Source organism: Cyrtonyx montezumae, unplaced genomic scaffold, assembly GCF_038088225.1.
Source record: "Cyrtonyx montezumae isolate F1298 unplaced genomic scaffold, pur_monq_1.0 scaffold_14, whole genome shotgun sequence".
NCBI classification, from domain to species: Eukaryota; Metazoa; Chordata; class Aves; order Galliformes; family Odontophoridae; genus Cyrtonyx; species Cyrtonyx montezumae.
The window spans coordinates 8,681,690-8,706,859 of NW_027071870.1; the positions used below are offsets into that span (position 1 = coordinate 8,681,690).

Genomic DNA, 25,170 nt, shown 5'->3' on the forward strand with positions numbered 1-25,170 from the left:
CCTCCAAGGCTAACTTTTGAAATATTTGCTGTCAAGTCACAGATGAATGTGGAAGTAGTTGACAGAACCAGGAGTCCTAAGTTAAAGGACCTATGTGTATTTTGGTGTATTCCTTGACAGCTTCTGGAAGTTCTTTGCAGATAATGTTTGGCATTTTCAGTATTGCTTTTGTGTAAAATACAGAATTGTCCTAACAGTAGGAAAAAAGATTCAGTGTTAAGATAATTCTTTCTAATGCAGCTAACACTGTAAGGAACTGAATTAGATTTTACTCTTTAAGTACTGTTTAACCCATGCTAATAGTAAAAATGTCTTATTTTGTCATCAATGTCAGTGAAAGTTGGCCCTGACAAAATGCCTTCAAGCTAATCAGACATTATTTAATGGCTTTACTGGTCCCTGTGGTGTCTGCTAACATATGCAGTTTGCATACTCATCAGAAGCAAAGCTTAGTATGTTTTAAAATGATATTCAGGTTAATGGTAACAATTCCAATCTGTTTTATAGGGATCTTTTGTTTTTTTCTCCTCTAAAAGTAGACTGATTGTAGCCTGCCTGTACAGTTGTTTTCAGCTATAGTGAAAAATCTGTCTTACACACTGTTATTGCTGCAGAACTTTTGAGTGCCCAAGCTATCTAACCACTCAAAACTGATGTAATTGTTGTGCTTTCATGATCTGGTCTGTAGAAAGCTTAATTTTTAAGCTGAGGCTGTGTTTTCCATATATACGACAATAGCTGAAGATGAGTTTCTAATGCTGAGCCCTCACACCAAGAAACCTGCACTCAAACACCGCGACACTTGACTTCACTCTCTTCTGAGCAAGTACCTTGAAGTTCCTCAAGCTCCACTCTGCAGAAGGAAGGAATTGGAGACTGCAGGCTACAACATTCAGTGTGCTGCTTCCAGTAAGGGTGGATGTCACTTTGAGCAGTCACTGGCATGGCTTGGTGGTTGGACGAGATGATCGTAGTGGTCTTTCCAACCTTAATGATTCTATGATTCCTGCCAGCACTGTGCCTCATTTGACATTGGCATTTCTTCTTGTGATTTATCATTAGTAGCTGAAGTGTCCTCATAAAATACATGCTGCTAATAGCTTTTACTGTTTCAAGAGTGTTTTGACATATAGCTAAGATTAATAATAGCTTTCATGATCACATGTGCTTTCTAATTACTAGTGTGAATGAGCTGCGATTCCTTACTATCACTACCTACACTGTCCCAAAGCTGAATAAAATCAGAATTATGAGAATTGGCATAAAAAAGCAGCATGGAGTTTTTAGAAAAGCTTCAAACCATCAGTTACTCACCTGAGACAAATATTTTCCTGATGCTTGCCTTTGCTGCAAGCTGAATCAGATCAGCTATTGCTCTGTCTGACTCAGGATTTAAACAGTTCAACATTATTATAGTAAGTATGTCATTGCTGGGAAACACATTCTCATATTTGAATTTTAATAAAAGAATGATCTGCAGTGATGCACTTGGGAGAGAGAAGAAAAGTCATGGGAGCCTACCAAGTAACCCTGAAATGCAGGATATGGATTGACCAGCTCTATCATTTCCTTTTGAAATAAAATGCATTTGAAGAGAAGAAGCTTGTGAGTAGCATTGTTAGCCCAGAGGCAAGCTGCTGGCACCCGGCTGCATACACAAGGCCAAGGATGATGCAGACTTCTGAGGAGGCTGCAAACACATTTCAAAATAAAATCTTGCTCATAGTGGGTAAATGAAGTGAGAAAATATAGTAGTTAAATCCTTTTCAGTGATAAAACTGTTAGTGACTTCAGTGAACAGAATTTTTCTTCTCTCATTCCTTTTCCCATGTGAGCCTGACAGTTTGTTAAGTGGTGAGAAAGGAGCCCCTGGGCTCTCCCACTCTGGCTGCACTCCTGTGCCAGGCACAAATCAACCCTTACTTATATAGCATCTTTCAGAAATCACACACGTGCTGCCCTGTGCCACTGCAAGGAAGTGTAGTTTGATTTGTAATGTTTCTGTCAAGCTTTTTTTTATCATGTCTTACTCTTACTTTTTATCATACTTCACTCTTACTTCAGTCTTTGAACAAAGAGTTGACTTAAGACAAGGCAGCCATCCTTATGCATGCAGAAATACAGATTTTGAAAGCTGCTCTTGTGCTCTGAAATTCAAATTTGAAATACGAAGTCAAGTGTGGCTGCATTTTCAGTGTTTTTTTTTCCTTCCCCTAGTACCTTGCAGAGTCTTAGGAGGACTATGATCTCCATAATACTTAATACAATAGTAACTTGTAAGTCATTTTCAAAAAGAGGGGAGTTTTTTAGGAAAAGTATTTCCCCCCCTTTTTGGCCATGTGATATTCCATATCCTTCCCTGCCTTGCTACTGCTACTAAAAGCAACAGCAACAAAACCAAACCAAAGAAAGCAACAAAACAGACTGTAAATAGCTCTATTTTCATTCAACGATAATAGTCTCTGAGTACAGTGCAATTTCATAGTGTGAAACTTACTGCTTTCTGTGGGGGGATCCAGGCTTGCTTTCCTTCCTCCTCTCCTTTCAACAGATTGATCTTCTGATGTATTTTATGTCTTTGCAAAGGATTATGTGGACTCCAAGAAATAAATTTTGACCAGTGGTTCCAGTGGTTGCCAAGGACAGGAAGCAAGGATAATATCTTACATCAAAGAAGATACCAGCTTTTGAAATACTCTGTTCATTTTCAGGTTCTGTACTGGTTAGAAACAATAAAATAGAAAAGTTATAAACTGCTATTAGTATGAATATTGGATGTATGTAAAAGGATCATTGGTAAAAAGCATTCGTTTTAATACAGAGCAGATTCGTGAGCCTGTGACAGGTTTTTATGTGAAGATTTTGTGCAGTGAGAATGCATTGTGGCTGTGGTCCTGGCGGTGCTGTGGTGTTCACAGGATTCAGCTGAAGCTTGCTCTTTTCTTTGATGGCTTCAGAGAGAAAGTGTGTTATCTACAGCAGTGTATACCTTCATGCTATAAAGGAAGAAGCCAGTAAGCAAGAACAGGATTTTCCCCTGAAATACATTTCCTGAAGCACAATGACTGAAAGGTGCTGGAGATGACAGAACTTGCACATTCTTTTTCCTTCTTTAGCTGCTTTTTTTGTGCTTGGCTAAAAGAGGCTTTGTTGTCACTGGATTTACGCATTTTGATTTCTCCAGTCCTCCAACCTGTCAACAGTTTCCTTTCTGCAGAAGATAAAGTGAGAAGAAAAATGATTTGAGCCTTTTCTTTGCTTTTTTTTCCCACTTTCACGTTTACACAGACTGAATGAATTTTGGTGTTAGTGCATGCTGGTTTCCTGATTACTTATTTCCCAGTAGCACCCACCAGTTTGCACTGATGTGCTGTGCTTGGCACTGTGCATGTGGGAGGAGACAGCTCTGCCCACTTGAGGGCAAGAAAAGCTAGGTGGCTTTCTCTGTGTTGGGCAGGATTATGTCACAAAGCTGAAATTCAAGAAAAATATTTGAGTTTTCCTTAAGCACTCTTGTTTTGCCCTTGATTTTTGAAACTCATATCTTCTTTTCCTAAGCCCTGCCTTCTGCACCTTCCTCCCAGCCACAGGCAGGCAGAGATTTAAACATACTTTGAAGTCACAGTCAGCTGCAAACAAGTGAAATGGGGCAGAAATGAGAGGGCAGAAGGTGCTTTACTTAGATAATATAGTTCTTCCTTTAGGAAATACTACTGTCTACTTCCTATTCACAGCAGCAAATTGGTACTTATGTGTTGGTTCCTGTATTGATGGGAGGGGCATCTAGCACAGTAGCCTACTTTGAACTGGTAAAATTATATGTGCATTTACTGGGGAGAAATCATTTTACCAGCATTTCTGACTTCATTACTGCCAAACACTTTTCTCTGTGCTGGTTACAGCCTATTTCTTGTACAGAAGTGGTCTGACAGTAGGTGCTCTGTCACTGTCATAAATTTGCTGTGGTGGTCTTCGTGTTGAAATTAAACAAGATTGAATCTGAGTTAAAGCAAACTTGTTTCATATGTTACTTCATTGAAAAGGAACAGGAGTGCTCAGAAGTGTGTGGCTCCCACTCAGTACCTATTTGCTGTCATTGACCTTGATCAGGTTTAGGGCCACAGCCATTTTGTTTAACCAGTTGCTGACTTTTTTCCAACTTGGTAAATCTCCACCAATTTATGGTTGCCAGTAGGGTGGTCTGCCCTCATCCCAGCCCATCCTGCTGCCTGCAGAAGCTGCCACAGCCTTCCATGCTCTGTGAGCCAAAGCCCTCTGAACCCTGGTGAGGGTTTGGAGGCCAGAACAGATGTGGCTTAGTGTGATCAAAGCTGTACTCTGCAGACACTGCGTGTGATGGACGTGTCCTCTGTCTTCCAGAGGCTGGCTCAGCACACATTTGAAGTGGGATCTGGGGCCAGACTTAATTCTAGGCCTGTGCTCAACTGTAGTGTGGATGTAGCCTGGTAACTGTGTCCCATTTCACTGGGACAGAAGTCAATTTGGCACTTACTTGAATTGTCATGGGAAAGGCTGGTTTATAACTGTGCTGTTTGTTAGTAACTAACTGCAAGGAAAAAAAGTGGAGTGATATATGGCGATGGGAAAAGTCACTGAGAAAATATTGTAAGACTGGAAGGGGCACCTCTTTGAAGTCTGCTTACAGTATCTTGTAATGTTTTTCTTATGCTTGAATGTACATCTGAGTATATCGTTGTATGATCCTTTGCATTACTTTTCTTTTTTCTTTTCTCACAGTGCTTGCCAATTAAAGGTCTTGGATTTGTGCTTGGAGCCTACAAGTGTATTTGCAAGGAGGGATTCTATCATCCCAACATCTTTTCAGTGAACAGCTTTCAGAGTAAGTGCCTTTGCTTGAGTTAGGGAAAAAAAAAAGCATAGAGAGCATTAATAATGCAGGGCTCCTTTTTATCCTAGTCAGGGTTATACAGTGAAATCCCAGTGGTTTGCAACTCTTGGATTATATAATCACTTAAGGAGTTCTAGCTGTTTGGTTTGTCATTTGTGATACTCTTGAGGATCCTGTAAAACATACCCACTTTAAGAATATTTGATTTGTAAATAAATTTAAAAATATGAAAAGAAGTCTTGCTATAGGCAAGTAAAGATTTCTGCCATCTGTCTTCAAGCATAAGTATTGAGGAATTTAATCTAGCAATTTTCTCCTTTGTTAGGGCAAACTGGAATACTCTGGCCTCTGGCTTTGTAAGTGCTTCAATTGTTTTAATTTTACTTCATGTTCAAAGGAGGATCCAAAGGAGCACATCCAAACTCTAATTCTTAGAAACGGAATTAGAGATGGGTCAGGTCTGAGAGTCTGTCTGGTGGTACGGTGTGGAAGATGTGCAGCCTGTGCTTTATGGAAAGCACATTGTTTGGTACTTAGCCTGTATTAAGGGAAATAAGGAAACAAACTCAGCTGATACTCAGTGGGGAGAACATATAAACAAGCATTTCCAAAGGTGCTGTGTGTTACTTTCATGATATGAAAGTATCACCACCAAGATGTAATTGCTGTGCTAAAACTGTTGCAGTTATGCTAGTACAGCTCATATTGCAGTCATAAATGTAAAGGTGTTGCTCAAAGGTGTAATGGGGCATCCTGCTATGCATCCTACTTTGCTAGTGAATTCCTTCCCCAGATTCTTGGCTGCGTGTCACAGTGTAGCTGATAATTGGTTTAAATGCATTATGCCATGTGAACTCAAGAACTGCAAATAGAGTTTCTAAGTTCTACTTTCTTATTTAAAAAGTGTCATTGATTTTAGGTGAAAGGCAGGTAGCTTTTTAACATTAGGAAAGCTTTAGAATTTCAAGTTTATTTGCAGCCAAGAGTCCCAGAAATGTGTTTGCTCCACGTCAGAGGATGACCCATTTTTACTGATCTGATTTGAGTATAAATTGGCCAAGATATCTCACCCTTAGCAGCCTATATTAGATCTCCTGTAAATATATATGGCATAAATAGCACAGTGTTTATTCAGAAATTTACCTGGTGAGTGTTTGTTTCCCTTTTCATATTGTGGACTGTTGTAGAAGTCACCCTTATGGTAGTGTTATTTTTCTCTGGGCTCTGTATGAATCTTTTAGTACTGTAAAAATGATGCTTGGTTGCTCCTGCAGTACAGTGAGTTATGATGAAATTGGGATTTAACTCTTCGAATGAGCATATAAATAAATAATTCCTAGTTCAAATGCCAAAAAACGCTCAAAAATAGTAAGGCTAGAGATAATAACAGTATTGATCATAAGGGATGGGATTTTTATCTGCTGTCAGCTGTCTAAAGTGCAGATACATGACACGTATTAGTCATCTTGGTTTCCACTGTAGTCAGTAGGGAAAGCATGGCTGCCCTGTAGGGTAGTCCTGCTGCTTTGGAAACTTGTCCTTAGATGGAGGAATTAACTTCATGCAAATAAACCCTTTTCTCTGTGTACAATAGAAGGAGGAGCCAACGTGGCTAACTTAGATTGGAAATTTTGCTTTTAAATATCTAACATATGCCGAAATTTTCTCACAGAAGTGTTTGCATATGCAAATACTTAAGGTCTTGGAGTTAGATGATCTGGGGACTCTTTGATTTGTCCATATGTTGCTGTGAGTTAACATAGGCATGAGGTTAGAAAAACTCATTAATAAAGAACTGCTTTTAAATCAACTAGATGCAGCTCTGTTTGCCAGGCTCCATTGATGATTTCAGAATGTGAGCAGTAAGACTGCTAGTGGAAGTAACTGTGAAGTAATGGAAGAAAAAAAATCTGGTTCAAGGGAACTTAGCCCTGTCATCAGATTGCATTCTGTAAAAAGAAAAATGGTTAAAATGGCTGAACTGTGTATTTGGAGGTTCAAACTGATCCTAATACAGGGATTCTAGACAAGAACACTACAAGTAGCTTTGACAGAAACTGTCTGACCTGAAGATCTCTGTGTGGAATTAGGTTGGTGAGGTCTGATAAGAGAGATGAAACTGAGTAGAAATGTCAATGATCTAGAAAATATTCCTGGAAGATGAGAATAAAGAGGCAGGAAGGATTTGCAGGTCTCATGATAAGGGGTAAATAGGTAAGCAGATAGGAAAATTGATTACTTTAGTACTTCCATGAATTGAAAAATTGAATTCAGTGTGTTGTATCTTGAAATGGAAGCATTCCTCAATGATGTTGGGATTCTGAATCTTAACAAAATATGTTTAATTGCAGTAACACATTCTGCCTGAAGTGATAGAGTTTTAAGACTTAAACAAGGTTTGCTTTTGGTCTGGATGAGTGTTTGGGCTGAGTCTGAAAGACAGTGGTACAAAATGGCTTTGCAGGGATGTTTGACAGGCTGTGCCGTTTGCTCTGCAGGCAGGCTTCAAAGATTGCTCATCTGCCTCCTCAGCAAACTCAGCTGGAGGCCTGAACACTGAGATGCAATGTTGCATAAACAGTGTCCTCAGTAGGAAAGATTCTGCTTTTCTGACTTAAAGAGTACAGTTTTGCTGCTCCCCAGGAGGTTGCACATTTCATGCTGCAGGCTCCAGAACTGTGTATGGAGGAGGACCTGAAATGTGAACCATTCTTTTACCCCTGAGGCAGTCAGGTAGGAGAGCTGTTTCCCCTCCAATGCTGAATTTGGGTTCCAGAACTGGCAGTGCCAAAATGTCTAAGACCTCTCTCTTTTCTGCTGAATTGGTTAATGAGGATCCTTGGTACTAACAGGGCACAGAGTTACTGCCGTATTTCAAGTGTTTCTTTTGATCAGCTTTCAAGGTTGAACTTTTAAGTAATAAAGCACATAAAGTTATGATCATAAAAGATTTTCAAGCCGTATTCATGTAGAGTTTGTGACTCAATCTTATCATTTTAGAAAAAAGATATGTGAAGAATTATACCAGTTGCATTAACCTGTAATTGCTTGAGTACAATTATGCACTTTCTCCTAATGGCTCACTTTGAGGAAGCAGTATTAGTACAGGTAGAATAGATTAATTTCTGAATTAACATTTTAACATTTTTGTAGCAGTCTCCTCCAAAGCACTTAGTTCTCTGCCTTGCAGGTTAATCACTTTTGCATTGGAATATCCTTAGTAGAACTGTGGTGCTTTATTCAACCTAAAATTGCATTCTTTAACAATACTTTACCAATGTATTGCAGAGATTCCCCTCAGCTTTTGCTTTTTGAATGTTGGAACCTGCTCAGTGCAAAGAGAAATCCAGAAAAGAAATAAATGCCAGCCTGTTCTCCCCACAGGATGTGCTAGAGAATCATAGAATTGCTCAGGTTGGAAAATACCTTCAAGATCATCAAGTCCAACTGTAAACTAACCATACTACCGTAACTCTAACAACCCACCACTAAATCATGTCCCTGAGCACCATATCCAAACAGATTATAAGCATATTCAGGGATACTGACTCAACCACCTCCCTGGGGAGGCTGTTCCAGTAACAACCCTTTCTGTAAGGAAGTCTGCCCTTATATCCAACCTAAACATACCCTGACACGACTCGAGGCCATTTGCCTTTGTCCTGTCACCTTACACCAGTGAGACGAGACCAACCCTGCTCTTGGTGCAATCACCTTTTAGGTGTTTGAAGAATGCAGTAAGGTCCCCAGAGGAAGCACCTTTCTGTAAAAGCAAGGAGCACAGAGGGCTGCTGGAACAGCTCACTGAACAAGCAGACTGGGATGCATGGCTGCTTTGTGCCTCTCTGAAGCTTTGCCTCCCAGAAGATGTGTGTTCCTGCACATTCATACATTCACTTAAGAAAAGTAGTAATTACCCTTGTAGATAACCTTTAGATTCAAATATTTCAAGTTAAAAGTCTGAAGAGAGTTTCATGCACCAATATGCATATGTGAAACATCATTGAAATATTCTGTCTCTTGAATTAAGACTAGATAATGTGAGATTTACTACCTTCACTGCTGGAGAAGGAGACTTTGATCAAAGATATTGGAACAATTCTCTTGACTTGTGAGAACTGAGAGGAACAATCATGGTTTTTAACACACCATTTATTTGGATTCAGACACATTCTCTGTCTCATTCTCTAAGCCACATTCTCTGAAGCTCCAAAACTTGTCTTGTTTATATTAAGAATTTTCAGCATATTCTGCTTGCTTTCTTATTTAATATTATTTTGTTTTTCCCTGCTTTCCTTCAACTTTTTCTTCTATCACTTTCCTGCAGAGTAAGCAGTCATGTAGGGTGTCACAGGCAAGTTTTTATGGATCAGGAAGAGCAGGATTGCTCCTTTAAGCTCTGTTGGTGGGTGCGCTTTCATGGATCAGATGTCAGATCAAGAACAATTGATTTTCACACATGATATTAAATTGCCAGTTGGATTTCGAGGTTTTCTAGTGTCTTTCTGTGTACTGTGGAAAACTACACATTTATACATTTATATAGTGTAGATATGCTGGTTTTGATCTGGGCTTAGAATAATGCAATTTTACAACAGTTTGCTGAGTAAATGTAAACTAAGAGGGGCTTTGTCTAATTTGAAGCTAATTATTTCACTAGAGAGCATCTTTATGAAGTGTAGAAACAATCTCAAATAGGATCAGAGCTTGTACTGTAAACATTAGGTAGTTAATGGATCTGTTCTTCATGTGCGTGTGTAAAATCGTGTCCTTGTTCCTAAGTCTTTAATGTTATTTTCTCCCATTCAGAAGTATCCTTCAAAGAATTTCCTTTGCAAATACTACCTAAATTAAATACAATAGGAATGCAATTAATAAACACGGTTTCCCCATGTCTGAATTGATCAGTGTTTTCTGAATGTGACATAGTAAGTGAAATGATGAAAGCAGCCCTGGCAAACTATTTTATTTCATTAATGAAAGTGAATAGGGAAATGAGAGAAGTAAGCAGAGAACTGTTTTGCTCCTATATAAATGAACTGCTCATGCTGTACAATTAAATTGCCTCCCCTTCCCCACTTTATATTTTCAGGAAAGGATACAGATAATCGTTTTTCTGGAGGGGACTTGTCCGAGGAAGTCTACACCTGCCTGCCCTGCAGGGAAGGATGTTCTAATTGTAAAGATGATACTCCCTGCTATGCACAGGAGGACAAGTATTTACGGCTTGCTATCATCTCATTCCAAACACTTTGTATGCTGCTGGACTTCATAAGCATGCTGGTAGTCTACCATTTTCGCAAGGCAAAGGTAAGCAGCCTTGTTTTACTTCAATCTTCCTGCTCACTGTGTGGTACAGGCTCATTTATGTTAGGTGTATAGCTTCTCATTTGGAGGACAGTCAAGTTCTCAGGTAAGGTTTTCAACTGTTTTTCAGAAGATGAGATTTCCAAACAGGAATGCTTTGCTCAAGCCTGAAGGAACCTAAATTGTTTATATAATTTTTGAAAAAATGCTGAGCAAGTTGTCTCCCAGCGAAGTTTTCTTTAGTTTATAGATGTCAGTAAAAATCAGGAAATCTATTGTGTTTGAAGTCATCTTGTAAAGTCAGACCAATTATGCAAGTACCAAGGAGGTGTATGGGATTTGTAGTCTCTCTATACTGAAAGCCTCTAGCTGTTTTACCACTGGTAAAAGGATGTCTAGTTTCAATATATTTGTGTCACTAGCTGCATTGCGTGATCTCTAAATCATTCTAGTTCCAAGAGAGTTTAAACTTGATTCTGTAGTTATTTTTTTTATTAAGGAGAGTCTGTAAATTGTTGATATGTTGTGTAGTATCTACTGGTCCAATGAACTTTCTGCTTTTACCTCACTCGAAATATATTCGTGCAATTTCACTGTTGCCTCAGAAAATGCAGAATATTCTATGAAATTTTGAATTTACTAAGAAGAAATGAATAGAAGCTGGCACATACTCACTACCTACATTTGGAAGACGGAGGTGTGTGCACACAGTATGCTGTATTGTTGAAATTAATAGCTTCATCCATTTTCCATAAGTAGATAAGCATTTCCATTTTGGTTTTTGGAACACTTGATCCCACAGTCTTCCTAATCCTACTCTGTCTGTGTTACAAATGTGTGTTTCATTCTGAAAGGCTTTAATATCCTGGCAGGAAATCACAGGATGAACAGGAACAGTAACATTCTTTTTTTCTTTTTTCTTTTTTTTTTCTCTGATTCTGTCTGTCTTTGCATTTAATGAAATTGCATCAAACGATTCAAGTTACTGACTTAATTGTATTTATAAAGCTTTTCATTATGAAAAGTATTTTGTAGGCATTTATTTAGTTGTCTAATATTAACTTAGCAGAAGAACTTTGTTCCAATTCTAAGACATTTCAGTCCTCGTGTTAATGTTCCTTGCTTTTATCGGCTGTTTAAAATAGACATCATGTTAAAAGAAGTGTTTCTTGTGAGTAAAATTTTCTCTCTAGTTCTGCAAAGTGAAAACAATAGATTACTTCATGTTCAGCTCTTGTAAGTTTGCCCTGATTTCTTTTCTCAATGAAATATTGTTTGATAAGTAATTTATGAATGAAATTAATGATGTTATGATGTGGAATACCAGTACCAAAAATCATAAAACCATGACAACATGCTCTTGCTCTGTTGGATGAATATTTAGATATGTTTTCCTGCGCATGTTCATTACTTTTAAAAAATAAATACTTACTAAGCCTGTACAGAAATCCTCTTTTTTTCACAAAACTCACTAGTTAAAAAAGGTACATTTTTACTTTTGTAGCAATCAACAATTCCTCCAAAGTAAGCTATGAGTAAAGAACCAGACAGGATCTCTGAACTTTTGTACCAACATAAACCAGGAAGCATATGCACACCTTTCCTTGCTTCTGAAGAACACTTCAATAGTTATACAAAAGTATAACCCTACTTTTTTTTTCCAGATTACCTGTTACCTTGAAGGATTTATCATGATATTTGAACGTGTGAGTCAGGCTTAAAACAGAATATTCATTATTTTTCCCCAGAAAGAAAAGTAATGACATTGAGATGTTGCATTTCATTCAGTTGGACAGAGATGGATTCAGTTATTATTTTGCTACCTTAGAAGAGAGTTGACTTTGCTCTAAATGGATAACTCGCAAGAAAAAGACAAAGAAAAATAAGACAAAAAGTAGTATGATGATTAACAGTCCTTTCTTGCATGATCAATGTTTTTAAGGAATAGAAACTGAAAAATAGATGTTCCAATGCTCTTCATGACAGTCATCTATTTTTTTTTCTCTTGGATTCCTTTTATGTTCTTTATCTTATTGGTACAGCATGATTTTAAAAAGAAAAGATTACTGTGTGATTAAGATGAAATGAGTAGCATTATGAAGGGCAAATATACTTGGAACAATAAGTTTTTACATAAGAAAACTGCTGGTTGCATTTGATAATGACAGGAAATTGGCGTGAACAGTGGTAAGTGTATTCTCCATCAAAGGATAAAAGTTATGAAAGTGAAAAAACAGCTGTTGAATTATTCGAAGTATATGCATTTTGAGAATTTCCAACTGTTAGCGGAACAAACCATAATTAGGTTATTAATATCTATATGAGATTGAACTTACTCTAAGTTAAACAGCTCATGTGCAGGGTGGGTGATAGAAAAGCATTTATTGGATTATCTCTCACAATATTCAGATAGGTAGCATGATAATATTCAAATGGTCTGAAAAAGTTATTTTTTAATATAGTATTTTAACAGAAAGAACTCTACAGTGCTATCATATTAGGAAATAATCTTCAAAATTTTTAAAACTGTGAAAGGGAGTGATCAGAATTTAAAAATACTAAATTAACCACCCAATGCTGCAATGAATTAGGTGCAGATATGTGGCATTTTTCTATAGCAGGTGATCAGTAAAATATGGTCATTAAAAAGGGAAACCAAACAGAGTCAGGTTACCACTCCAGTAAAAGTGTGCAAAAGATAATACTACTCAGTGCTTGTACTTCATGGGAGTACTTGGTAAACATTCATTTCAAAAATCCAAATTTAAGTTTAGCAGCAAAAAGCAGCTTGGGAAAAACCATCCCTGGCAGCTAGCATTGTAATTCATAGAGTGGAAAATGTCTGCAAGAACTGCTCAGACTGCAGTGGAGGAGTCAACATATCCAGAAGAGCAAATGCAAATTAAAAGTATTTTAGAAAAGAGAAGAAAGCCCTCAACTATTCAGATCATAGCACTTACAGGTATGAAGACTGGAAGGTACTCATAGTGGAAACTGCTGTGGAAGAGTCTCTCATCAACTTTGTTTCATCCAGAGCATGGAATATATGCTAGGTCTAGAACAGTTACTAGAAGATCAGCTGTTGGTAAAAGATCAGTTGCTCCATTCCCAAAGATCACAGCACTGAGGACAAAGGTGATTTCAACAATTACTTCCAAAGCATTATTGACAGAATATGAAGATACAGTTTTCCTTCTGTCATGGTCTTTATTAGAGGCTGAGGGTGTAAAAATAGTGATCTACAACCAGAGTAGTGCCATGACTGGAGAATCTTGACAAAGATGAGTGTTATAAATCAGCTTGATGATGACTGGCTTCTAGAAGTCAGCCAGTGTTGGAAGAACTTCAGAGTCTTCTTAAGGGTTATCTGAAGAGAATCACAGAATTGCAGGATTTGGAAGGGACCTCGAGACATCATCAAGTCCAACCTGCCTGCTAAATCTACTACCCTACAATAGGTCACACAGGTAGTTCTCCTTACACTTTGAAAAAAATTCCTCTAAAAAACTGCTAAAATGTTTACTGTGGAGTAAGCCCCTGCATACACTAATAGCAGTATAGGAGAAATGGTAATGTGACATCTGTGCTTATAGAGATTGCCAGTAATGATGGCAAGAGCTGCAGATCAGTAGTCCAACTTGCACACTGAGAAATTAATAGAAATGTTAAGAACAGAGCTAGTAGGTCTGTGAATAAGTGTTTTATGTAGACTTTTATGAGAATGTGATTTCCTTACAGATGTATTTATAGCTCTATGAGGGTGGGTTATTATTATGGATGACCGACTAAAACTCTTAAAAATGAGGCTGTCAAGGGGCTAGATGATCTGTGCTTCTTGTGGGTACGAGAGAGGACAGAGGAAAAAACAGTGCAGCAGATGTGGTATAGAATCATATAAGGTGGGAAGGTGGTGACTCATAAGCATATAGTCACTGTTCTTTCTAAGATATAGCTACAGGGAGTTCAAGAGATCTTTCAAGTGGTTAAAAAGAGCAAAGTAGACATTTTACACAATTTATAACTGCCTTATGTTACCCATTGGCATGGAGTATAATGGATTCCAAAGCAGAAATCAATCCAAAAAGAGTTTAGCAGCAATGATGTTGGTTGTTTAATCATGGTGGGTTTGGTGAAACATCTGGTTCTGCAAATCTACTTATTGTTGTAAATGGGAGGAGACACCAGGAAGGGCCCTCTGCTATTCTCTGTATTTAGTAATGCAGTACAAACCATGCCCTGAGATGGGACACTGGTCTCTGAATCAAAAAGCCATTCTTTTGTCAAAGAATTATCAAGTCAGCCTTCATATCTGATCTTGAAATCATTGTAGTTGTGCTATAAACTTTCACAGTTGCATTTAGTAGATGGCAAAAGAAAGTAGATAAGGGATAAATTAAAACTTAAGGCACTTGTCCTAGCCATACTTATGGCAAGCTATCGGTGGCAGCACTGACCAAACTCTTGCATTGCCAACCTATAAATGAAATCAGTGACTTGATGTGTTAGCCAGCACTGACAAACAGTACAAAATGGAACTACAGGAAGATACTGGGAGAAAGCTCAGATTGGCACTGAGGAATTCATTTGAGGCTTTGTCGAATGCGGGTGAAAGTGACTCAGCAGCACTGAGATTAGCTCAGCAGCAACGTTACTAAACTGAAAGACTCATAACTGGAGAAAAGAACAAGTAGAAAATGTGTCCCTTTGCAGAAAGAGAAAAGCCAAGAGGGAGAATTCCAATGTGGTAAAAAAATAAAAATAAAAATAAAAATGAATGAAGGCAGAAAGGGAGTAGCAGAAACTAAACCACTAATGAAAAGCGTATTGTTGTGAAAGAGAGATACGTGAAAAATATGAGAGAAAGCAGATGCTGCTGCTATAGTGGGAAAAGACAAAGCATTTCAGCAGGGAGTAAATGGAAGAAATGTGCCAAACAAAGCCAGAAATGAGGATAATGTTCACAGCTATACAGAAGGGAAAGCAAATATGCAGATCACTTTAGAGAAATCTTTAACTATTTGAGACAACCACAGTGGCAAACAGTAGTGCAAGCTGAAAAGCCTGATGATGACATTAACACAAGCTGTAAGAGGCTGAAAAACTCTCAGGAGATAAAGACTGATCAAATCCCACCAGAAATGCTGGTGGCAGCTGACAACACCAGCTTAATGACACCGAGGGATTTGTGCAGTGGAGCATGGGAGAAAGAGATTTTTCCTCAGCAGTGGGAATGTTGGACTGTTGTCTGAGTGCCCCAAAAGTATGATCTTTCTGAATATCACAGCTGGGGACACATCAAGGATTCTGCAGAATGATACTAAAGGACATAAAGTGACAGTGGATGAAGAACAAGGAACAGGCTTAATTGAGGCTCTCAGTGCTCTGGCTAGAATAGAAGTGTGCTAGCAATTGGAGAAGAGTGTATAAGCTAATAGGCTCCTCTTATTGCTTTGATTTTCTGAAGGTTTTGATAGACTGTCTGAAGGGATCTTGCAGAACATTTCAACTGTGTGGAGTCAGATCTGCGTGGCTGTGTATGGAGGTACAAAACATTTGTCTTTACAACTAATAAACAAATCTACTCAAGATGAGCAGATATTATGTGTTACCCCATTATTATTGACTGGATAGTGCAAATATTGCTACTAAAAATAGGTCCAAAATGTATTAAGTTAACCTAACAAAGTAGCTGGGTATACAAGGGCAGAAATTGCTGATGTTAAAACAAAAATTCTCAAAACTGAGAAGCTGAACAATGATTTTAAAAGAAGAATTATCAAGAAAATAGGAAAATTCATCCATGTGAGTAGTGTTACGTGAACAAATGGAGAGTTCAAAAAAGGAGTGACTATCTGCAGTATTGTTTAAATGCAATGTGAGGGCAGCAGAGCTAGACAGCACTAGGAAGAAACAAAATGCTTAAGAAATTTTTCTATTTCAAGGTTAGCACAGGATTTCAAGGGCTAAAGATTTACGAAAGCCTTAGAGAGGAAGCCAACTGCCTCATAAACAAGTTCTTCCAAAAGTACTGGACTATAGAAAGAAGTGTTCATATGCTGTCTTCAGAAGTATCAGAAATAAGAGCCAGAAATAACTGACCTTTGCATAGAGGCATGCCCATCCAAACACGAAGCTGTCAGGTAGAATACAGCTGCCGTGAGGAATCATCATTGCCTTTAAAACTGGTAAGAACCTCTACCAGAGTAGAAAACAGAGAGGCTGACCTCAGTCCTGGAGTGGCAGAGGCTAACTGCTGCTTCAGCCCTGGGCATGAAGGAGAGCTGAAAATGTTACGCCAGCCTTGGCTTGCCGTGGGTCTTCACTGTGAACTCTCATTCAGCTCAGTACTAAAGGCCTCAGAAAAGATGCGTTGAAGAAAAGCCACCATAATCTGTCCTTCCCATTCACTACTGCGCTGCTGGTTTCTGTGTGGTTAGGGAAACCTTGGGCATTCGGGAGGAAACCTTTTCTAGTTCAGTTCTTTCTACATTCATAACATATCTGTGGATATAAATCCAACATATTAACATTGCCACAACCAGCACACTTGGGAAGGTTAGTTTCCAATCTTAAAAATAAGATTAAATTGATCAGCAGTTTGGAATGATATTGTCATGTGGCATTAATGATAAAGGACTGCTATAGATCACATTGAAATGAAGAGCTCTACTCCATTCAAGACCATGTCCACTCCCAAATAGTAGAAATCTATAATTAAACCACTTTTTATTGTATTATTTTTTTGTTTCCTATTTCTGAGCACTCTAAAAATAAATATAAAAAGTACTTCAGTGGGAGGAGAAAAAAAAAAGTGTAGCATGGATGGAGCACTGATTATATGAAAACTTGTAGTTAACAAGACCTCACAGCTAATAGTTAACAAGCTTAAATAATTTTATCTTTCTTGAGGGAGCTGTGGCAAATAACAGCAACTGACTGTCCATTATATCATTTTTAATCTTTGTTGAATACAGATTTCCAGTGACTGGAGTTCAGGAGGACTAGATTTTCTACCACTGCTTTCCTGTTCCCTCTGGTGTAAATCCATTTCAATGTTCTGCTGAAAATGATTTCAAAACTGTGAAGATAGCCCTTTTAAACACTGCATGAAATACCATGTAGATAGAAAGAGAACATGTAGATGAATGCTTTAATTCCCTTTCCTAATACTGAGAAATCAAGAATTTCTTTTCCCCCTTACTGCAATTATGATAGGATGCAGTAATTCAGAGTGAGATAATCACAAGCTATTGATGTGTGATACATCTTTAAATATTAAAGCATGCTGGCTTTGCAAACATACCTTTTTCTCTAATGTAAATCAACCAATCCTTCCTCTTTTTTAACTCTACAGTGGCATCTTGATGTGCTTTTGCCTGGATGCCTTTCATCTTTGGTGCACATTCTGCTTTTTTCTCCCTAGACACCAATTTCTGACATTTCAGCTCAAGTGGAAACTTGATAGAGGGAAAAGACATGCAGATAGAGCAGCTGCCTTTGCATACTGTGCTGGTGGGCATACCTGACAGTTCTCAGCACATACAGATTCTGTGCAGTGTTTTATGCGTCCTTTCTTTATCACATCCTTGAGTGAGAGCCTACTTTCTTGTGATTTCTCAGGGAAGTTTATTGTAGTCTTGAGGTATTCAGCTTTAAAGACATTGACAGTATTATTTTCAAAATAGCTGTGGCTCTTAGTGGAATTCTCATTTCCTTTTTTCATAAAACAGAAATCATAAAATGTCCTTTCCTATTTTTCTGCATAGTTAAGATATGCCTGTAGAGATGCTGTACCTTTTTTAATTCTCACATAAATAATTGCAGAAGGCCACATTGAAAAGATGAGTGCACAGGCTGTTAGCCTGTGTTAGCAGCTGAAAATCAGAAATGATGTACTGCCTGCTGGAGCTCCCGAAGACAGTGCATGTTTGCAGGCATGGCTGCAGCAGTTGCTCTTATTGCCCTGTGTTTGTCAAGCGTTGTGTCATTGCTTCACAAGCCCAAAGGTCTCACATCTGTTTCTATCTTCATTCTAATGCATGGTTTAGGGGAATTAAATGCTTGTGGACATAAAAATACACCTATTTCCACTTTAGGCATAGAAGGTCTCAGGACAGACTGATGTAAAGAAAATAAAGATCTAAAATAAAAATACTTTTTATATAAAGTATTGATTGTTTTCAGTTTGGTCTCCTAAGGAAGAGGTAATGAGAAGAGCAATGCTTACCTCAAAATTATAGAATTGCAGGGGTTGGAAGGGACTTCTGGGGATTGTGAAGTCCAATCTCCCCTGCTAAAGCAGTAGGAACATGTCCTGGCGGTTCAGGAATGCGTCAAGGTGTGTTTTGAGTATCTCCAGAGGAGACTCCACAAGCTCTGTGGGCAGCCTGTTCCAGTGCTCTGTTATCCTCACATTAAATAATTTCTTGTGTTTGTATGGAGCTTCCTGTGTTGCTGTTTTTGCCTGTTGCCCCTTGTCCTGTCGCTGCAGGCATGGTCTACTCTAATGAACAAGGTAGATCTTAAAAAATACTTCTTTAGTTTTTAAAAAATTCTCTAATGATCCAAAACCTACAATCTTGATATCTTTATATTAAGCCAGCTTTTGACTCCACAAGGTGAATTAGTGCATCTCAGGGGCCATCCAGAAAGCATGGAAGGATTATAGGGCAGTATGGTGCCTTTGAAATGGCAGGAATTGGCAGTAAAGTATGACACATTTGCTCCACTTTTGATTTTCTGACTGATCTCTGACCTGTAGCCTCTTAGACTTAATGTCTTGCTGTTCAAAACCTTGCCATCTGAGAATCCTTGTTGCTTTCTGTTTCACCAATGTTCCACAAAGCTCTGCAGCATAGATATCCAGAATTCAAGTCAGTGAAGCTGCTGAGAGTACTTCCAAAGCAGGATGCTGGCTGGGAACATAGCTGTCACCAAAGGGAGACAAAGCTGTGGTAGCCTTGAGCGGTAATGTAAGTTAAATTGTATTATGTAATGATTTCTCTTTTAAAGTAAATGTAAAATAACTGTAATTGAATCCTTGAATTTCGGAATGTATTTCCCAGCAACAACAAAAATTCTAGCATAAGATTATGTCTCCAAAGCAGTGTTGGAGCTAGAAATTAAACAAAGCAGAGCAAATTGCTATGTCTTTTGTTCATCTGTCTTTGGTTCTTGATGACTCTTGCATAGATGCCCCTCTCAGGGAAGCTGATTAGTCTGGGTGGACTGTAGCACAAGGATAAGCTATTACTGCTGATTCTTGGATGGAATAACTTCAAGGTGGTTGAATTTCCCTGAAATTCCATTTGGACTTGTGATTAGATGTTTACAGATTTGTTTGGCATGGACTTCGTATTGTGTCAGCAGAGTAACTGTGACATTGTTTATTATCCTGCTGTTTGTCTTGGAGTTATGTGCTACTGTGAACGTTTCTTGTTCAGTCAGTAGCAATAGCAAAGTCCCCAGTGACATGTACAAAGACTCTGGCACATCTCCTTTTCAAAAGCAGACTTCTGTCTGAGCTAGGACTTCTTTTTTTCAGAACCACCCACATATAGACTCAGGAGAACTATTCTGAGTCCTTATTGTAGTGGAAAGACTTTTCAACCTGCAGGTCTTGAAAGTTTAGTAGTGGCAATTACAGAGTTGATGAGGTTTTTGTCTCTGGAAGAAGATTTTGTAAGGGATTCCCTGAGCAACCATGCCTTTGGCCGATAGGGCAGAGGTTTGGAGGCTATATTTAACTGTAATATCCATAGATCATTCAGACTAAAACATATGCCTGTTCTTTATTCTGTTCATCACTACTTTGTATAAAAGCTGGATGTTCAGAAATCACAAGAAGCATCTTTTCTTTAGGACTTTGTGCTATGAACAGTCAGATTGCTTTCTGCTTTCCCTGTCCCAGTCACGCTTCCCTTTGGAATAAAATCTTGTTTTCCTCTGATGACTTCTCGTCAGTATCAGGATAACTGAAAAGCAACCTTGATTTCCTTCCAGTTCCTTCAAAGTTGTCCCATCTGCCTCTTCCTTACTGTAGCAACCCCCTTGTCTTCTGACAGCCCACAGAGCTCAGCTACTTGCCTCAGATAGTTATCTTGTGCCTTAGCTACTGCAGTGTCCTTTCAGCTGGCCTTGACAAATGCAGTCATGGCCTGCTTATATCTGTTCGTTATAATGCTACAAGCAAGTTCTTGTCCTGCTGCTTTGCACAGTCCTCATTGTATAACTCTGTGGGCAGCATACGCTAGTTCTTTGTTTCCAAGATCCCCCATGAGCTTTTCCCTCTTTACTCATGCCCTTTATTTGATGCATAAATGTTGAAACCAGCCTCCATCATCATCTTGCTAAATTTTTCAAACACTCCTCCTGTACTTCTCATGCCTGGTAGGAGCATCATGAGAGCATCCACTGCCCTCCACGTCATGTGCTCAGATTTAGGGGCTTACAAAGTATGGGACTATGGGTGGAGCACTGATTGGTAAGGGGTACTGGTCTGCTCATTACAATAAGTGCTATTGCCTTGTTCCATTGTTCTTCCCATCTGTCCTTCCCCATCTGATGTCCATTAGCTAAACTCTAATGTTGTGGATGAAAAACAGTCTTTCTTACCTTCTTGTGCAGAGCCTACAGTAACTTAAGGCTGACTTGAGGCTGGGTCTTTCTGACACACAGTGATAGGAAGAATAATGAAATTATATAGAATTACAGAATCATAGTCTGGCTTGGGTTGAAAGGGATCTCTAACCTGCCTGTATACATGCAGCAGCATTTCCTTCAAAGGTAAGTATGCTTTTATTTTCAGGAAAACATATAACCACTGATCTCAGCTTTTTAATAAGAGATCTTTTACTATATTAAACTTTGAAGAGATGAAAAATGTCACCACTTGGGGGTCTGCATTTCTCAATTCCTGTCATAGGCTCTAAGTTTGGAGCAGTTTAGACATTTGGTTCTCATAGAGGGAAAGTGAATAAAATAAACTGGTGTTAGATTTAAAACCTTCAGAATCATGAGTTGTTTTGTTTTTTTTTTTAATTTGAAGTTAGCGTAATGATCTTCATCTACAGTTCATTTGCCTTCTCAGTCATGTGAATAATGAGGTTTTTTCTCTTTATTAAGTTTATTTTAACTCTTCTCTTACTACATCATTCTCAGCTTGTTTCCTCTAAGATATTAAATTGTGAACCTTGCAATCAGGGTGTTTTTTCTCCTGACATTTACCATAAACTGTTTTTGCCATGATTGAGCTACAATTTATACAGACTGTTTTAGTGAGGTGTGGTAGTATGTTCTGTAATAGGCAATGCCATGTTGAATAGGAAAGCTGAAATAGAATTAATGTATTCCAAAGCTATTTCTGAACTGAATCAGGAGAATGTGCAAACTGAGCCTTACCTCCTGCTAGTGCAGCATAGTGTTTTAATCCATCAGATTTTTATATATTCCACTGATCTCTTGTTGGTTAAGCAACTATCAATACTAATGTGAATTGTATCCTTGAAGAGTGTAATGTCATTTAATCTTACTTTGACTTCTTTGATTCTTTGATTTCTGCATTAATTTAGTGTAGGCTATTTAGTGATCCAGGATTTTGATGATCATTATGTTACATTTTCAACTTTTAAATTATTGATAAGATTATGAATAGACTGAAAACAGAACTTTATCATTATTTACCTCTTTACTGATTTTTCTTTTTCTGCACATTCATTATGATTTGATGAGAACAAGGTATGCTGATGTAGGCTGAAGGAATTCTTGTTTTTATAGCACAGATGTCCCTTTTTTCACTGTAAATTTTATTTTCCAACAAACAATATTTTTCCAAGTTATCTGTATTGTAGATGGTGTACTGCAACTTATATGCAGCGGGATTTATGCTTCAAAATGTAGAATGATTTATCTTCATCATGATATATCATAGCAGATTTCATTACTTGTATAACAGAAAGGATCAGGAACCACATGAATTGGAAAATAAAGTATTTGGGGATTTCTTTGTTGCCTGACATCTTGTGCACTTTTAATGAAATTGGTTTCTGATTGATGGCTGCTTGACCTTTTGCTTTTCCTGTTTTTTTTTTTCTTCCAAGTAAAAAGTAAATTTAATAATTCCATTCTATTTGGGTTTGGCTATAACTAGTAATAGAAAAAAAAAATGACCTTTGTAAAAGTATTTTTAAAGAGTAGTGAAAAAACATGAAGATTGTATTTATTTAATTTTGGAATATTGCACAAAGCTGCAAATGCCAGAAGATTCTGACAACTTGCCAATATAGCTTAAGTGGAAAAATGTAACTGCGGGCCTATCTTTGGAAATTTGGCCTTTGCTGTGATATTTACTGTATTTGCAATCCATATTCCATTAGGAGACTGTTTTTCAAAGAGAACAATTATCATTAAAAGTGCTTGTTGGTGTGATAAAGGGTTGAACAGGGCATAGAATTTCATGCTGAATATTTTGCATAGAAATTTTTAAAAGAGATGCAGCCATTCCTACCTTGATGTGAAAAGCATTTTCTGCAGTTACTTGTGAATGAGTTGCTTGAATTTTATAAGACAATCAGCAGTAATGAAATGAGACTTGTTAAGGCAATTGAAAATTCCCTTTTACTGAGTAGCAGTTCTAATCATTCCTTGAATTTATCACAAAGGAAATAAAACCCAACATTTTACTTTCCTTTTTATTTTGTTGCTGAATTCTTACTTTTTTTAACTCTTTATATGCCCAAGCACTTGGGAAAAGTCTTTTAGATGAATGTCCTCTTTTTTTTCTGACATTGTTAAACTAGAGTGGTGATGGGTAGTGAAGCAGTGGCACAGGTTGCCCGGAGAGGTGGTGGGTGCTCCATCCGTGGAGACACTCAAGGTCAGGCCAGACAAGCTCTGAGCACCTGATCTAATGTAGGTGTTCCTATGCATTGGAGGGCAGTTGGACCGGATGGCCTTTAAAGGTCCTCCAACTCCAACAATTCTATGATACTACAATCATTCTTTCTGCGGTAGTGGACTACGGTCTGACCTGGAATGTGGAAGACTGACCACTCTCAACACGTTGTTTATGGTATGTCAACAAATCTGTCTTTTACTAGGATGGTTCCCTTGTACCAAGAAGCATATGGTATTTTCACCTGTCTCACCAATACTTTTAGATCCATCTCAGCAAGAAAGTAAGAAGGAGCTTGGATTTGAACTCAGTTATCCTTATGAGTCCCTTCCAACTCAGAGTATTCACAGCTTTAAACTAGCTGTGACGGGGGAAGGGGATAAAACAGGGCTCTCCAGTAAAGAGCCTAAGGAGGCTGTGCTGGAAAAAGGGGCGAGGCAGATATCTCAGCTGAAGTGCATCTATACCAATGCACGCAGCATGGGCAATAAACAAGAAGAGCTTGAAGCCATTGTGAGGCAGGCTAACTATGACCTTGTAGCTATTACAGAAACATGGTGGGACCTCTCCCATGACTGGAATACTGGGATTGATGGCTACAAGCTCTTCAGAAGGGATAGACAGGGAAGAAAGGGTGGTGGCATAGCTCTCTATATCAAAGAGTGTTTTGATGTTGAAGAACTAGTGGTTGGAAATGACAAAGTAGAGTGTCTATGGATAAGGATCAGGGGGATAGTCTTTAGGAGTGACATCGTGGTGGGGGTCTGTTACAGACCACCTAGTCAGGATGAAGAAATAGATGAGATGTTCTATAAACAACTCGTAGATGTTGCACGATGGCCAGCACTCGTTCTCATGGGGGACTTCAACTTCCCTGATATATGCTGGAAATACAATACTGCGCAGAGGAAGCAGTCCTTGAGATTTCTAGAATGTGTGGATGATTGCTTCCTGACTCAGCTGGTGCAAGAGCCTACCAGGGGAGATGCCTTGCTTGACCTACTTTTCACTAACAGGGAAGGACTAGTAGGGGATGTGAAGGTTGGAGATTGTCTTGGCCAGAGTGACCATGAAATGGTGGAGTTTGCTATTCTGGGTGCCGTCAAGAGGGTGACTAGCAAAACTATTACCTTGGACTTCCGGAGGGCAGACTTTGACCTGTTCAGGACACTTGTTGCAAGGGTCCCTTGGGACTTGCTCCTGAAGGGTAAAGGGGTCCAGGAAGCCTGGATGCTCTTCAAGATGGAAATCTTAAAGGCACAGGAGCAGGCAGTCCCGGAGTCCTGTAAGTCAAGCCGGAGGAGCAAAAGACCAGTGTGGATGAACCGGGATCTTTTGTTGAGACTCCGAGAGAAAAGGAGAGTCTATGTCCTCTGGAAGATGGGTCAGGCTACTTGGGGTGACTACAGAGAACTGGCCAAGATCTGCAGGCAGAAAATTAGAAATGCTAAAGCCCAGCTTGAAATTAGGCTGGCTACTGCTGTAAAGGAGAACAGGAAACCCTTTTACAAATATATTAACAGCAGGAGAAAAACTAAGGAAAATTTCCCTCCTTTACTCAACGAGGCAGGCAATATAACCACAGATGATAAGGAAAAGGCTGAGGTTCTCAATGCCTTCTTCACATCTGTCTTTAATAGACAGGACAGTTGTCCACATGGTACTTGCCCTGACCTGGAAGTCCGGGACGGGGTGCATAATGCACCCCCTGTGATTCAAGCAGAGACGGTCAGAGATCTTCTCCTCCATCTGAACTGCCACAAGTCCATGGGGCCAGATGGGATCCACCCAAGGGTGCTGAGGGAGCTAGCAGAGGTGATTGCCGAGCCACTTTCTGCCATCTATCAGCATTCCTGGTTATCTGGAGAGGTCCCACAAGATTGGAGGCTTGCCGATGTGACTCCCATCTTCAAGAAAGGCCGTAAGGAAGACCCGGGGAACTACAGGCCTGTCAGCCTGACCTCGGTATCAGGGAAAGTTATGGAACAGATGATATTGAGGGAGATCACACGACACGTGCATGGCAATAAAGGGATCAGACCCAGCCAGCACGGGTTCACCAGGGGCAGGTCGTGCTTGTCCAACCTCATCTCCTTCTATG

General features: G+C 38.9%; 1 protein-coding gene across 1 annotated transcript in view; it reads left to right on the forward strand.

The window, feature by feature from the left end:
- The window catches only part of GPR158 (G protein-coupled receptor 158), a 179,188-nt gene that overhangs the window by 67,715 nt on the left and 86,303 nt on the right, over window positions 1-25,170 (forward strand). Inside the window, exons 3-4 of the mRNA XM_065731410.1 lie at window positions 4,759-4,861; window positions 9,963-10,180. Of these exons, the coding sequence (XP_065587482.1) occupies window positions 4,759-4,861; window positions 9,963-10,180 (321 nt within the window). The remainder of the gene's footprint in view (window positions 1-4,758; window positions 4,862-9,962; window positions 10,181-25,170) is intronic.